At 52.9% G+C, this 16553-nt stretch overlaps 1 protein-coding gene across 1 annotated transcript; it reads right to left on the reverse strand.

Annotated features, from left to right (window-relative positions):
- Positions 1-12173: 12173 nt before the first annotated feature.
- On the reverse strand, positions 12174-15783 carry SNAI1 (snail family transcriptional repressor 1). Its single transcript, XM_031613991.2, has 3 exons — positions 15425-15783; positions 14258-14767; positions 12174-13313 (listed from the first exon to the last, which is right to left on the reverse strand). The coding sequence occupies exons 1-3, from the start codon at positions 15501-15503 to the stop codon at positions 13132-13134; spliced, it is 771 nt and encodes a 256-aa protein (XP_031469851.1). The 5' UTR covers positions 15504-15783; the 3' UTR covers positions 12174-13131.
- Between the last annotated feature and the right edge of the window lie 770 nt (positions 15784-16553).

The following is a 16553-nucleotide window of genomic DNA, read 5'->3' on the forward strand; positions in this document are numbered from 1 at the left end:
CTCCAGAAGGACACGTGAGTCATGCTGCAAATTTCCCTGGACAAGTTAGGACCATAAAACACACTCACATGTGCTAAGCCACACTAAAAATTCCTTTTGCTCAGGAGCAATCCGTGTTGACTCTCCCCATCTCTTGCAGTGGTTCCAGATCTGCCTTGGGATCCTTGGGAGGGATCTAACTGCTTGTAGTGCCCAGGGGCTCCCTGCAGGCGTGCTGGGGTTTGCTGGGTGCTCTGTGTGCTTGGGTTCAAATGGAGAGGCTTTGGGATGCAGGAAGACAAAAGTGCCATATTTTCTCATTTGCCCATGCATGATGAGCACAAGCAACCCTATTGTCCCATAGCCTGTACCCACCTGACGGACCCTGCTTGCATGTGGCCCCAAGCTCCCCACAATACCAGCAGCTCCCTTGACTCAGCACTGTGCTTCATCTGTTTGCATTTGCGGAGCCTTTGAAGTCCTTGGGCAGACAGCAGGGCTTGGGGACGTATCTGTGCATCAGGAAAATCTCCCTGGCAGCTCATGTCTCCCCTGGGCTGGGGGCCACGGACTTCCCCATCACTGGCCCTGAGCAAAGCCAACAACTTTGGGAAAGTGTTGGTCTTTGAGAATGCTCACTGTCAGCCTTTGTAAAACATCAGAGATGGGAAGTGAAATTGTATATTTATAAAAATATTTGCTTTGACATGTAAGAAGATTTTTTAAGGGAAAGGGGCACTATTACTAAATTTCTTTACAGCATGCTGATCCACTGTCCAGCTCTCTGCTGCTGCTCACTCCCCATTCCTCCAAAATGCCAACACACACATCCCAGCAGACAGTTGCCCGTTTCCCAGCACAGCCTGTGTCTGTGTGTGGGGTGCTGCCGGAGCAGGTCTGTTCTGTTCCCAGCTGCTTCTTCCAAGCTGCTGGGTCCCTGAGCACAACCGCAGCCCCAGATCCTGTCTGTGCCATATCCTGCTGAGTAACACCAGTGCACATCCATACATGGGGAAGAGCTGGGCGCAAGGCTTTCTGTCCTGTCAGAACTCTTCCGTACTCAGTAAATAACATTCCTGCTAATGTTGGTATGTGGAACACTTCCCTGACACTCTGACTAATGTCTGAGTCACAGCTATAAGGCTCCAGGCTGCCCCGAGGCAAGGGCTAGGGCACATGATGAGCCCTGCAGGGTTGGGGATGCACCCCAGAAGAGACTGCACTGTCAGGCTATCTGGATACAGGCTGAATCCTCAAGGCTCTCCTGGCCCTGGTCCAGCAGCTCCAGGGCGCGTTATGGGGATGAGAAGGGTAAAGAGGTGGTGGTTGGAGCCAGATGCATCCCTGCCAGCCTTGTGCATCCCAGGACTGACTCAGAGTGGTTCCTTCCACACTGCCAAATCTGAGCTCAGGCTCATTCACAAATCACTTTCTTTGTGCCAGTACGAGCATGGGAAGACTCTCCCATAGCATCCCCAAAGCCTGCCCCCTGCAGAGACTCCCAACCTGGGAAGCACTGCTGCCTTGCTGGGGTGTGCAGCACAGTGGCGGGCACCAGGAGGGCTCTGCTGAAGAGCCCCACTGTCACTGTTTTCACATCTGGGCTTACCCATGCCTGTGACGTATAAAAGCAGAGCTTTGGACCATCTCCAGTCATCCTTGCACTGTGCAGCTAGAGGTGTCTGGTGGGGAATTTCTGGATCTGTTCCTCTGGGCAGGTTGTGCTGTATGCGCCCAGCTCTGTGGGCTGCATGCACCTGCTGCCACGAGAGCAGAACTGCTTCCCACTTGTACTGTGCAATACCCTTCTGCCACGCGTCTTCCATTCCCCAGCTGGGAACACCTCTTCTCAGCCATGTCCCTGCTAAGCACCTGACAGACCTGACACAGACATCTGCCTTGGGCAAGGAGGAGTCAGAAGTGGGATGATGGCCTGCAGACATCCAGTAACAAAAAAGTTACCACCCCAAACTGATGCAATAAGGCTCCCAGCTTGTTTTGTGGCCTTAAAGGAAACTTCAAACTACAAGGGCTGAGGGGACAAGCCTGCATGCTGTTGCATCACAGCTCTGTGTCCTTGGAAGGGGCAGCCTGGCTGCATTTTCCTGCTGCTGGGGGAAGCCAAGAGAAGCACCAGGGGCTGCCATGCTTCACTGGCTACCACTACCAAGGACATGTGGTGTGGGATCCCCTTGGGCTTGGGATGTTGCCCTGCATCCCTGCAGCACCCCCACAGCATCCCAGAAGCATCCCTGCAGCATGCTGCCCAAATTCTGCACATGGCTCTGGTTCTGTTCCTCCTACTCCAAGATTCTGCTAGATCCTGGTGTATTGGCCACTGACTCCCTCCGGAGCTCCCTTGCAGAGCCAGCAGTGCTTCCCAGTGGAAGACTAGCTATCTCTGCACTTCTCTCTGCCAGGTTTTCCGTGAGTAATGACACAAATGTGCTTCTCGCCCTGTCTCCAGCACTGCATTGCTGGCTGAAGCGTTCTCAGGCTCCCTTCTCACTTCCCCATTTCTGCTTTACATCAGAGCCATTCCTATCTTCCTGTCTGCTCTTCTTCCCCAACACATCTTCCGAACTGTGTGAGTGCTCCAGACAAAAAGCAGCGCCATGCCATATCCCCACCAAGGAGACAGCTGGGACGCTTGGTGCCTTTGGGGTGCTGAGTCCTGCCCCAGTGCCACGATGGGTGCCTATGGGCTTGCACTTTTGGAGGAACAGCTCAGGGATTGAGTTTAAGACTGTGGCAATGTTTGGCATGTGCGCACCATAGCCGGGTGCAGCTGGGAAGTGCACCTACAGGGAAGTGAAATGAAAATAAAATTGCGGTCTTTCCAGCTGGTTCCTGGTGTGACTGAAAGTCTGGCAGGATGGCAGCCACTGTTGGCACTCTTCAGGACTGCCACAGGTGGCACAGAGAAGGACAGGAGTGGAATGGTGCAAGAAGGGAGCATGGCAGGGAGGTGAGGGGAGAGACATCTGTCTAGGGCTGCATCACAGAGCAGGGAATGAGTGTCTGACTGCCAGCAGACACATCAATTGTGCAAGATGCATGCTCATAAAGTGCCTTTGGTAGCTGGATAGCAACAGAAAGTAGTTTTGCAACAGCCCTGGATGATCCAGAGAGTTGTGCACTTTGGACAACAACCTGGGTGTTGTTCAGGTGGGGGAAGTGGGGGCTGCTTCCAGTGACAATCTGTTGCATGTGAGTCAGAGCCAGGGTCATCTCCAGAGGTGACATCATTTACAGCTGTCCATCCAGAAACATCAGAATCTTGTCAGGAAGGGAGAGGGGATGGCTGATAGCACCAGCTGGGGCAGGGACACAGGACATGAGACATGAGATATGGGATATGCACACGGGATGTGGGACAGAGGCCATGGGACACAAGGACTCTTCATTCCCACAGCCCCTTCAGGATGCAGGTTGACTGGTGATGCCCATCAGCATCATCCCCACCTGCCAGTCTGGGGATGTGCTTGAACTGATGGTGTTTTAGGGCTCTGCTGGCAGCAGGAGCAGAGATGAGCTTAATGCTCGGATGCCTCTCTCAGGTCTGGATTTCCCATCGCGTTTAAAAAATGCTCTTGAGTGCTGCTGCAACCTGGTTGGTGGGATAAGGAGTGAAGAGAAAGATGCAGCTGAGGAGCCTGGGGATGCCAATGAGATAATGTGAGGGAATGTTAAACATTACTGCATTCACAGAATTATTTATCTGTCACAAACAGGGGCAGCCAGGAATCCTCCAGGGTGTGTAGCTCAATTTAGACCCCATTAAAGTTCCTTTTATTCCCTGCGTTTTGGCTGACATTAAAACAGTGTCTGAATTGCTCCTGTGGGAGCTGGCTTCCAGGAATGGTGTCAGGGCTGCTGCTCACAGCCAAGCTGCCCTACTCCACCTGCAACCCCATGTCCTTCCTGAACTCCCTGGGTCCCCCCAGGGCAAAGTTATGTAGGGGATATGCTGCAGGGCCAGGACAGGAGGCAGGGAGAGACAATGAAGCTGAGTGCTCTGCTGGCACCTGCTTGGGCTGCCAAGTTTTCTTGGGATTTCTTTTTCTATTCCAAAATAGGAAAAAAATTGGAAAGCCCTGCAAAAACAGTGCACTGCACTATCTGGCCTGCCACTACAGACAGGAATAGTGCAGGCTGAGAAAAACATACTGATTTCATCACTCCAGAACATTTTCTTTCAGTGTTGCTTAGCTTTCCTGGTTTTGGAGAACTTTCATTTCTAAGGAAAGTCTGCTGTGAGCTTGCAATGTGCTTAGTTTGGAGGGAACATGACAAAATTAGACAATTCTGAAAGTTTCCAGTCTTTTTTCCCAAACCCATGCAACAGTAGAAGCTCGTGGGCTAGGACCAGATGCCATCCCAGCAGCAGTGGAGCACAAACCCTGCACACAGCTCTGTGCTGACCAAATGTCAGCAAGCAGGGTCAGCAGTGACCCAGGGACACTCCGCGTCACCACACCATGTGCCCCCAGCTGTGTCAAGGTGATTGCTGTCAGAAAGGAAGAAGCATGGGTGAGTTGAGCCAGGGGTGTCCCTGGGCAGTAACGGGACAGGGGACAGTGGGAATTATGGCACAGAAGTGGAACAGACGATTTACAATCATTGCACAGCAATGTGTCAGAGCTGCTTCAAAAGGAACCGGCTTTAAATGGATCAAGCGCTGAGCCAAAAGCGTAAACACTGGGAGGAAGTTTGGCTGAGGTTAAATCATGTTTTATTTTAAAATCTTCCTATCCCCATTGTAAGATGGAAAGTCTCCATCTGAAAAAGTGAAACTAAGATTGGAAACAGTCTACAGTCATTAAGTTTATGCAGCTTTTTTTTCCTCTCCTCAGCTTCTCAAGTAAAATATCAACTGGCTCCACTGTCAGGGACAGGAAACATTAGTAATAAGTTCATAGATTTCATTTTCCCCAGGGAAACACAGGAATATTAGACATCAAAAGTTGGAGAAAGGAGTTATTTTTACACAAAATGATTTGCAACCAGCATTCACTGGGGAGAGTAAATAAATTATAGGCCCTTCACTTTGGGGTTGTTTAAGTTCTTTTTCCTTAATACTGTTCCTTTTAACTATCGTAAAGAGTCTGTCAGGACTTACACTGAGTAACAGAGATTTCCCCACCTGCAGAAAGGGCCTTTTCCAGCAAAAATAAATAAATAAATAAATAAAAATGCAACAACCATTTGTAGTCATCCCCAAGTGCCGTGTGGCAGGGGCTGCAGGGAGCTGCAGAGCAGAGGTGTCCCGGGTGGCCATGGTGGGATGGGACACAGGCATGGGACTCAATTAGGATATGGGACACTGGGCATGGGGCACACATAGGACATGAGGCACGTTGTGTGGGACATGGGGCATGGAGCATGAGCACAGGATGGTCCTGCTGAGCCATCTCAGTTCTTGGAGCAATGCATCTGCTGGCCAAAAAGGCGTTTCCAGTCAAATGCACCCCAGCACCTTGCGTTGGCAGGGAAGTGTTGAGGATGTTCCCACCTATGCCGTGAGACACATGATTGATTCAATCAGAGCACAGCAATTGCCACCAGTGTCCTATCCTTGGGTAGCAGGATGGCTTCAATGGCCCTGATGGCCGGGAGCCACCACCTGGCTCCATCAGCTCATCCCCAGGCAACGTCACCTTGAGCAGTGGCTGCACATCCTGGCAGCACCACAGCAGTGCGAAGCCAGCCCCACAAGAGCAGAAGCACTGGAAACTCTGAGCTGGGCCCTGTGTCATCCATTAATGGCAAGGCGCTCACTGGACAGGCAGGATAATGAATGATAGTTTTAAGTACAACTGGAAAAACAATAAAATACTCTATTAGGATGACACAGTGGTGAACAATGATCGTGAAGCACCACACACCCAGCAGAGCGGCTGCAGCAGCGCTCCGAGCTGGTGTGTGATGGATTCCTGCCTGGAACATGGCTCACACAGACATCTCCACCCCACTGAGGCTGAGAACTGTGCTCTCCTTCTGCTTAAAAATACATGCCCATGAAACGTGCTTTAAGAATCCCTTAAGGTTCATTAATGTCACAAGCAGGGGAGGAAGAGAGAGCTGGAAGGCCTTGAAGTACATGTCGGAAACACTCCAGAGAAAACCATAAATGCTGCTGGGATGAACTGCAGGCTCTGGTGGATCAGTTGTGCTGGAGGACTATTTATTTTCCAGTCTATTTTAAACACTAGACTGTTTCAGATAAGAGCTGCCTGTAGTGGCAGACAGGATCGTGGGACTGGTGTACAGGAACTCATGCCAGATTCATTTCTGGGGAGTATTTCCTCTCTGCCTTGATAAATCTGACTTGTCTGCTGTACCAAGTTACTTCCTTTGGAGTTCTCTCTCTTTATTATTACTTATTAAAATTGCCTGCAAATAGCACTTGGGCTTCATGCAACATCCTGTGCTAACCATTCATCCTCCTCGTTATCTCAGAGCTGACAATTCCCACCAGGGCCTGAGAGAGTGGGTGGAAAATTGCCTTGAGAAGAAACAGAAATGACCATCCTTTATGGTGAAGCTCGAGAAATCACATTTGTGGGGCTGGAGAGGGCAAAAGATAAGTGGGGACTTCCCCCTTTCCAATGTGCACGGCATCCCTCTCCCTGGGCTGGGCACCACTGCTGAGCATTCCCACCACCACATGTGGGCTCAATCAGTGAGCATCTGCTTCCCATTGTGGCCCCAGGGCTGCTCTCCTCCTGCTGCCTCCTGCCATGGTGCTAATTTTACATGCAGGGCCACACTGTGCTGCAGGGCCGTAGCACTCCAGGCAGGCAGAGTGGGATGGGGTGGGCGGGGAGCAAGAAGCAGGGTGAGCATGGAGCTGCCAGCAGCTGATAACACATCTCAGGACTGTCTGGTGCAGATGGCACATGGATGGATGGGATGCAAGGGGATATTTTCAGAAAGCTCTGCTTATGGTGATGGCTCAGGGACATGCTGAGCCCTGATGGTGACATGGGCCTGCAGCCGTGCCCAGCACCAGGGAGAGAGACCTGTAGGTGCCTTTCCTGGATGGCATGTGTGAGAAGGGCTGGGGGCTTGTGAGAAGGCAGAGCAAAGCAAAGCAAAGCAAAGCAACCAAGCCTGCCACAGCTAAAGTATGAGAGCATCCTTGTGTGGCATGCCTGGTGCACGTGCTATCTGTGGTCCCCATTTGTTTGGCTCTCTGCCACTGGAGCTTTTGCAGAATATCTTCTGCAGTTACTTTAAGTTTTCTCCATGCAGACTGAGAATGAAACTTGTGCTCTGGGGAATAAACTGTAGACTTCTGTCATAAAGGTAAGCTCTTAATTTGCCAGCAGCAGAGACAGAGGGAAAATCATAGAATCATAGAATCACAGAATCATAGAATCATAGAATTGCTTGTGTTGGACCTCAAAGATCATCCATTTCCAACCCCCTGCCACAGGCAGAGTTGCCAACAGCCAGACCAAGCACTAGATCAGGCTGTCCAGGGCCCCATTTAGCCTGCCCTTGAATGACTTTAGGGACAAAGCACCTACAGCTTCTCTGAGCAGCCTGTTGGAAAAAGAGATAATCCATACAGAAATGGGTCCAGTAAATGGAAGCCCCATACTGCTGTCCTCCAGCCTTGTAAGAAGTAGAGGTGGAAATCTACTGCTGTAAATTGAGTTCATTTTGGAAAATAGTGATGTTTGAATACTATTGATCACAGATAGCAGCTGCGTATTTCTACCCAGGTACTTCTCTTGACCTAAAATAACTCCTGTGCTTAGGCTGTACCTCTCTAAGGTCTGAGCCATAGCTGTTCCTTATGGGAAAGAGATGACCCCCAGCTCCATTCCCCCTGCACAAGACAATGTTTGTCAGATGGATGCTCCAGGCTGGGGGATGTGGAATTGGCTGAGAATGCTTTGGCGCTCACGGCATAGGGCCTGAGGAACTTTGAAGGCTGAGGGGGCATGACATGAGACACTCAGGACATGGGACACTGAGGATAGAGAACACTCAGCATATGAAATGTTTGGGATGTGGAACACTGAGAACATGGGGCACTCAGGATGTGGGATGCTCAAGATGATTCTCCAGCAGTTGAGACCTCTGTGTTCCTTTGCTGGCCCCAGTGACCACCATGAATCAAAGCAGTTGCCTGCAATAACAGCAGGCAAAGGGCTCTGATCTGTTTCCTGCCCCTCTAATCTGCGCATCACCCAGGCAAGGCAGTGGGGGAATTCCCACGCTGGGCGCTCACCCCCGGCTGTGCTGCCCAGCACTGACATCCTTTCCTGACACACATTGGTTTCCTGCACACCACTCTCACGCTACTTCCTACCCCCAGTTAATATCTATGGTGCAGTTCACAGAGCAAAATGGAGGGGAAAAATGAAAAGAAAAAGAAAGAGAGCGGGGTTTTCTATAAGGCCAGGCTGGCAGATGCATGCTGGTGGTTTTCCAGCATTGCAGCCCACACGCTATGGTGAGAGACACTGCAGAAAAGGCAGAGGGCAAACAAAGCAGCAGAACATGCGGCACTGTGCTGGGCAAGGCAAGGGCAAGGGGTTCTGCTCCCTGATGATATCCCTGGTACTGTTATATGGTTTCCTTATTTGGGGTGAAACAGTGCCATGTCCTCAGCTGCAGTCATCCATGGTATGACCCCAAAAGCAACACCTCTCCCCAAGTGCAGGCAGCCAATGTTGGGGCCAGGTGAGCAGCAGGTGTTCTGTTCCTTGTGGGCTGAGCAGCGTTTTGGGGTGCAGTGTGCACAGAGTATCACTGCTGCAGAGGTGCTCCCAGCTGCGCATTGCAGGGCCACAATCCAAAACTCCTTTCTGCCTCTCCGGCAAAGTAGGAAAAGCTCTCAATGGCTGCGGGCCTGCTTTAGAAAGCGGATTAGGGCCAGTGAATAGGAACTCTCTCTCTAATGAAGTGCTATTACCAACAGGCTAATTGAGTAATGACATAATGCAGGCCCTTGGAGCTCTTTATAGCGGCCGTGACTCTGTGCCGCTGTGCACTGCCACTTCCTTGCCATGGCCCATGGTGTCTCCTGCTCACTGAGACTCGTGTGCAACACCGCAGCTTCATGGGGGCAACAGACAATGTGTCGCCAGCATAACCCTGCGTGGAAAATGCGGAGGTGGAGGGAAACCCATAGTAATTAGCTCGGGAGACGCCAATCTCTTCACATGTGAAACATGAGACTTTTTATGAAGGAAAGTCAAACAGGCCTCACAGTGCTTTCAGTGAGCCCAGTAAAACAGAGGTGATCCATAAATATGTATGCTATGATGGGTTTAAAATACTTTCTGATGATTTTCTAGGCAGATCTCCAGTGTGTTACAGCACAGCATCGCTATTGTGGAGCTGCAGTCTCGGCCCAGTAAAGCGCGCACTGATCCCTGTGGGAAGGAGGAGAGCTCTGTTTTGTGCTTTTCCCCTCATGCTGAGCTGGGAATCCTCAGATGGAGAAATTGCAGAGAACCCAATGGGTTTGTTTCCCACTCCGGGCTTTCCTGCCCTCTTTGCATTCACCACACTCTTTGTTTCTCTGGGAAGACCTGCACCTCTCCAGCCCCATGCTATTGGTTTATCATCTGATTAAAGATTAATTTGATATAATTCCTCATGTCAATAGCCCAGAGCCAGAAAAACAATAGCTACACCTGCAGCTTGCTTGTGAACTCCCTCGTCATTGTGAGCAATTAATGGACGCTGGCTGTTACACCTCTACATGCTGACATGAGGAGCTGTGATCCCCCAACCCTGCACCTGTTGTCTTTCTGTGGGCACAGAGCAAGAGCAAAGACCACCCATCCCTGGATTCACCAGCTACCTGAGGTACCTGCTGACTGCCCCTCAACTGTCCTGGCTTCTGCACAGCTCCTGCTATTCGTTCCTCAAATCCACACCAGCCACATAGCCACGATTCCACTATTAGCCTTTCCCAGAGTCCTGCCGTACTTCTGGTCACTCTCTGGCCCCTCCCACGGTCCCTTTCCTACAACCCCGAAGTCAGTACCAGGTCAGAGAGAGGGGAAAACTGGGGAAGCACACACACTTTGTGGTTTCCCTTGAACCTTTGAATGGACTCCACCAGCTGCAGTGTTGTACGTGCTTTTTCAGAGGTCCCCCATGGAAATGAAAATGAGGAGTTTAGACATGTGATGGTGGCAGCATGTTGCCTTGCTGGGTGTGTGGAGCCAGTATGGCTGAGCCCTGTGCTCCAGTACAGGAGAGGCTGTCTGAATCCTGGCTCTGGAAGCATGGATACCATAATGCATTGCAGATGGTTGCACAACATGGTGCGTGCAGCCAGCTCTACCTGCATGGGATGCAACTTTACAGTGTGTTTATTTCCTGTAGCATTAAAACAGAGTGGGGAAATAACAGAGAAAACTGCTGAGGCTTTGTCATGAACCCTCTGGCTTTACCACATGCTGCCCAGGAGAACATACAGTTCAGGGGCAGGGATGGAGGGCAAGGATAATGCTGCTGCTGCTGCTGCTGCATATCACTGCAGCTGGGGCTGCTGATCAGAGGGCTTCCTCCTGAAAGTGAAATAGAAAATTGCAGCTCATCATAACGCCCAGTTCCAGGGGCAATTCTTCATCATGAAACCTTGTGATGCAGAGAAGTCACAGATTCAGGCACATTCCTAGTTACATGGGGTAGCTTCCCATTGCAGGACCCTGGAGCAGGGGCAGCTTGACTAAAGCAGACAGACAGGGCACACAGCCTCAGCCCCAGTGCTGGCGTGCTTCTCCTTTATGATTCAGAGCAGACAGCGGTACGTTTTTCCCCCATGTTTTAAGGCCATGTTTGAAAGCCAGTAGGATTTGCTGGTGGGAGCCCAGGCTGTCCTTCACCTGTTTCATACCTTTCCTCTGAAAGCACTGCATCCCAGCCAGCCTCCAGACAAAGCAAAACTGGGAGTAGCAAAACTAAGGAGGAGGCTGGCCACAACTCCATTGCCTGCCCAACCAATATTCATCGCATCCCACTGATGTAGGGCTGGCAGGACTCCCTGCATCCAACCCCAGCAAGGCATATCTGAGCAGTGACCACATGGTGTGGCCAGATGCATGCTGCCAGAGAACAGAAACAGAAGGATTTGGCCCAGTGATATGCAGAGCTCACAGTGTAGCCTCCTGACTGCAGGAAAGGCCTCGTAGCTCCATGCTCCCTGGTTGTCAGCCTCTGACCCCTCCTTCCCAGCTCCTGCAGGTGGTCCTTGCTCCAAATTGGTCTTTTTTAAAAGTCTTTAGCTGCTTTTGCGAATCCAAGATTTTATGGATGGAAAGCTGAAAGTAATTAGTGCCCTTCCCCCGTTTCCTGTTGGGAAAAGGAAGAAAAAAGCACACCCGAGAACAAAACCCAAAACTTCCTGCCCTGCTTAATAATAAAGTAATGAGTCGAACGTGGCTGGGAAAGTCGATTTACACTGGGCCCTTCTTAATTAAAGAAGGGCCAAGCATCAGTTCTGCTCCATTTTACAGCCCCACATCTTTGAGCTCCACCACAGCCTATGAGAGCTGGGCACAAGTACTGCGGACACTGCCTCCAGCACAAGGGGATGGCTGCTCAGTGCCCTGCTGGCAGCCATATCCTGGAGATGGCACCAAGGCGGTGTGGGGGTGAAAGGACCAACACTCAGCTCCCTGGGGAGGTAGTGGGAAGGGTGGTGAGGCTATGTGCCCCAAATTCTGGAGGGGGCTGGAGCACAGGAATGACTTTGTTGTAGAAAATGGCAGAGATGAGCACCAGGGGTGTCCTCAGTGCACCTCACCCCTCCCGGGACAGCCCCATCCAAAGGCTCCATGTGACAACAGGATGTGCCAGTCCCATGGCCACACCACCTGTGCAGGGTCACCCAGTCACCCACCTATGTCCTGGTGGTCCCTAGCACTGTTCCCACGGGGAATCTCAAGGCATAGCAGGTACTCCCCACTGCAGTCCCAACAGCAGCCCTCTACCTGCCCACGTCTCTTCACAGCTGCCCTCTTCCCCCAGCCCCACACGGCTGCAGGAACTGACTCAGCCTACCTTTTCCTTCCCCAACAAACGGCTGTGCCACAGCCCCTGCCATGCAACAGCACTTGTGGTTCACCTGCAGCCAGCGTGAGGAGCAGGAGAACTGCTGGGGCCCCGCACCCCACTCCCCAAACCGTGCTCAGCTCAGCTATGTATTCACCCAAGCACACACAGAACCAGATTATAAATTAACCATTTTACTGAATATCAATAAACTGTATATAATTATATAAAAGTTTTATCAGTACAAAATTATGGCACAAAAATATAAATACCAGTGTACCTTTGAAACGTAAACATCCTCTTTGTTATGATTCTGTAAAAACAATGTCCAAAGAGACGCATTCAGGAGGCACCTGTCAAAAACCATAAATAGCCCTTCTGGCACACACCTGTCGGTGGGCAGCCTTTGGACAGGCCACCATTGTATCTCTGACAAGTGCCGGCTATTAGTCACAGTCCTCTTTGAAAAGCAGTTGTTAAGAGTCATATTAACAGGTGCTTGAGTGCATAGCTGCTCTGTAAACAGGATTCTTGTTTGAAATAGCTACCAATGCCTTTTATGGACACCGTTAATCTTGTAGGCATTGCAAATTGTCATTGTGCTGGGAAGAAGCAGCTGCTTCACAACTAATGTGATACTGTATTATTGCATAGTTACACCTACTTGCAGCTTATATACAATCGAGAGAGAGGGAAAGAGGTTGAGTTAACACTTCGTCTTTCATTAAAGAAAATATTGGTTCTTAGAAATTACCAAGTGGTTATGGCAAAAAAAAAAAAAAAAAAAAAAAAAAACAGAAAAGAAAAGTAACCCCCAGAGCTACACAGCTGCAATGCCCAACACTGGTGGCACGCCAGAATGCAGGATGCAGTGCCACCTGCGAGGTGCTGCTATGCTCCAGGCCTCATTATTCCTCTCATGGGAGTCCACCCTGCACCCAAAGATGTCCAGATGGGAGCAGGATTGGGCCTTGGGGTTGCACAGGAGCACAGGACGAGGAGCGTGCATGTCTTGTGGCTGCATACAGTCCGAAGTGCATGGCAGCGGCAGCACGGAGGGAACTAACTCCTACAAACACTAGGTACAATACATGTATCTGCACGGGAAAGGAGTACTGGTCCTCAGCGTGCCCCTGAGCAACCCGTCTCTTCGTGCTTGTGCAGCAGCGACATTCGGGAGAAAGTCCGGGAGCAGGTTTTGCACTGGTACTTCTTTACATCTGAATGGGTCTGCAGGTGGGCGCGCAGATTAGAGCGGTCAGCAAAGGCCCGGTTGCAATGTGTACAGGAAAAGGGCTTTTCACCTATGAGACAAAGAGAAACGTTCCCAATTAATCACTGCATCAACACATGGGGAATATCAAAGAGCGCGCCATTCATTAGCCAGCAACCGTGTGAAAAGGAGTGCTCGCAGCATTATTGGGATGGAAAGCGGCATGGGAAGGCCTGCATTCACCGAGCAAGGCCTCCAGCTTGGGAATTTCCTACTCAGAAAAGTCTCTCCTTGAGCAATGACGCCAGAACCATCTGCGAGAAGCAGGGCAGCTCCCGCACGGCGAGGCCCTGCCACGGTGTCACAGCGTTAGGGCTGAGCACAGCCGTTTCCTCCCCCAAACCCTGCACTCCCCCTTCTCCTTCCTGGACACATTGAAAGGCCCTGGCCAGGCTGAATTCCTCTCAGACTCTTTTGGAGGAAACAAATGTGCATGCTCAATTTGGAAAGCACAATCAAGTCTTGCCAGCTTCCTTCAGCCATCATCTTTAGTACACTGAGAGAGTACGAAATTAGTGCCAAGGAACCATTACACCATCCCAATAGCACCACAAAAGATGCTCGAGAGATGCTTTGTGGGCATGAGGAGAGTTGCAGCTGTGCATGGCCCCAAACAACAACAGGTGCACGAGGCAGCTGCCAACACCTGCCTGTAACTCTGGGACCATGAGTTGCAGAGCTACGGGTGATGCCAGGTGCCGTGGCCCTGGGGCAGAGGCCATGGTGGTGGGCAGCAGGTCACTGAGCATGGAGTTGCACAGGACCAAGCATCCCAGCACAGCACAACAGCCCCAGCTTCCAGGCACACATTCCCAAGCTGTATCTTTACTCCACAGTGAGTTCCAACTAGAATATTTAAAGAGATGTGCCAAGGAAAGCCCATATCTTCCAAGATAACAGTCTGGCAACTGATTTGCTTTGGGCTAGGAGCAGGGAATCGATAAGGGTGGGAGGAGGGCTGAATAGCATTGTTACCAGTGTGCGTGCGGATGTGGCCCTGCAGCAACCAGGGCCGGGAGAAGGCCTTGCCGCACATCTTGCAGACACAGGGCAGCGTGTGGCTCCGGATGTGCATCTTGAGAGCCCCCAGGCTCACGTACTCCTTCTCGCAGTACTTGCAGCTGAAAGATTTCCTGGTCTGAGCATCGCAGTGCAATTGCTTGTGCTTGGATAGCCCAGCGAAGGTGGAATAGGCCTTGGTGCACTGGGCACAGCGGAACCGCTCAGCAGCAGCAGGGGCTGTGGCCGGGCTGGGTGGCCCTGAGCTCTTGCCCTCATCCTCCTCACTAGAGAGTGTCGTCAGGTCCAGGGCTGGTGCTGCACCACCTGCTGCCTCTGCCTCGGTGCCCAGGCCAGCTGGGAAAAGGCTAGAGAGCAGACCAGCATCCCACACCAGTGGCGGGTAATAGGTCCCAGGGCCCAGCACTTCGGGTGGAGGGATGACGGACAGCGCACACGTCTCATACAGCAGCGGGGCAGCAAACACTGTAGGCAATAGGTAGCACTCAGTGGAGCACTCACCTCATAAGAACAAGAGGTGTAAGGACCCCAATCCACCCCGCTGGTAACAAGGGGACTCCAACCTGTCACATTAGGAATGGGGGGCAAAGGAATCCTAGTTTGTCCCACTGAAAATGGAGGGGACCAACTCACCCCAATGGGAACGGGAATGGGGGCACACGGGGACCTTAGCCCACCCCACAGTGGGCTCTCTGCCCACAGGAACAGGGTGCTCGATCCCACACCGTGCGGCTACATGCCCCAGCCCAAGGCAAAGGGACTCAACTGCATCCCACAGCAAACCCGGAGCAAGAGGGACACGGGGACCCCAAACCGACCCCAAGGATCCCAAGTCCACCCCGCGGAGCGCTCACTGCTCACCCCGGGGCAACACGGAATCACCGCAGAGAGCGAGGCGCCCCGCTCACCCCGGCGCCAAGGGACGACGGAAAGGTCACCGCTCACGCCGAGGGTCTCTGCCTACCCCGGGGCACTACGCAGCCGCTCCCCTCCTCGCGGTAAGAACGAAACGAACTAAAAATCCCACAGCCGCGCGGAAGGGCAGCGCGCCGCTCCGCTGCGGGAGGCAGAGAGGGAGGAAGGGCAGCCCCCACCCGCGAGGCGGCTCGGCTCGGCACGCACCGGTCTGGCTCTCCAGCTCGCTGTAGTTGGGCTTCTTGCTGGCCGAGAAGTGCTTCTTCACCAGGAACGAGCGCGGCATCGTGCTGGCCCGGCGCCACCGCCCGCTGCAGAACCTCCGCCTCTCGGCGTCCGTTAATATGGGCCCGGGCTGTACAGGGGGGCGAGAAGGGCGGTGCGGGGCCGCCCCCCGTGCCCGGAGCCAATGGGGCGGGCGGGGCGGGCAGACTACAGGTGCCGGCACCGGGCATCGCAGCTCCCGGCTCGGGAGCGTCGGCTGGAAACGGGTGCGGAGCCAGGATTTCTAGGTCCGGAGCCCTCCCGGTCCTTCCCCACCGCTCCGTCCTCATGGGCTCACAGCCGCCTTCAACTCCCCGGCGTTGCCGGCGGACCCCGGGGCGCGGAGGGCTGGGCGGAGCTCTCCCGCGGGGAGCTCGGCTCCACGCACCCGCTCGGCCGCAGCCCTCCTCGAACGCAGAAGTGGGAAGCGCGGCTCGGGGCGGCCGCTCCCCATCTCCAGAGGAGGCGGTTGGCGAATCCTCCCGAGCCCCGCGCTGCGCGGCCCGGCCCCGTTCCTTCTTTGCTGCACGTCGTCGGCGCGGGCTGCCTGCAGGCGCTTCTCCCCACCTCCCCCCGAAACGGGGTGAACCTGCTCCCCGCGGCCGGAACCGGCGGGGACAGCCCGGCTCGGCCGGCCCGGGCGCTGCCTCTCGGCGGGCCGAGTTCTCCCCCTGCCGGCAGCCAGGGCGGACCGCGGGTGACGCGCAGCCCCCAGCCGCGACCCGCACGAAGTAGCGCCCGAAGGTGCTCCCTGACGGCCTCTTCGGATAAAAAGTCATAGCCACCGCGCTGACAACAGAAGGAGGAGGCCAGCGCTCAGCTGGCTGCCACTCACGTGCTACCGCGCTGCTTTGCGGCTGCTTCGGAAACCAAAGCACTTTTATTCTCCTGACCCCGTTTGCCTCAATCCTTTTTATCTTCTCAAGTCTTATGCTGCAAACAAGCATAAAAAAACAACTTTGAAAACAACACCTGAAAGCTTCTGAAGACTGCCAACTGCCTGAAGCTGGCAAGAAATACCTGCGTAGACCCCAAACTTCTGACAAAGAGATGAATCCTTCTTACATCCACC

Source organism: Phasianus colchicus, chromosome 17, assembly GCF_987193195.1.
Source record: "Phasianus colchicus chromosome 17, bPhaCol1.hap1.1, whole genome shotgun sequence".
NCBI lineage: Eukaryota > Metazoa > Chordata > Aves > Galliformes > Phasianidae > Phasianus > Phasianus colchicus.

Bases quoted from the DNA above. Each gene is read 5' to 3' on its own strand.
- SNAI1 (XM_031613991.2), bottom strand. From the start codon at position 15,503: ATGCCGCGCTCGTTCCTGGTGAAGAAGCACTTCTCGGCCAGCAAGAAG. The intron at 14,768-15,424 runs GTGCGTGCCGAG...TATTGCCTACAG, and splicing joins CGAGCTGGAGAGCCAGACCG to TGTTTGCTGCCCCGCTGCTG. The intron at 13,314-14,257 runs GTAACAATGCTA...TTTGTCTCATAG, and splicing joins CCACATCCGCACGCACACTG to GTGAAAAGCCCTTTTCCTGT.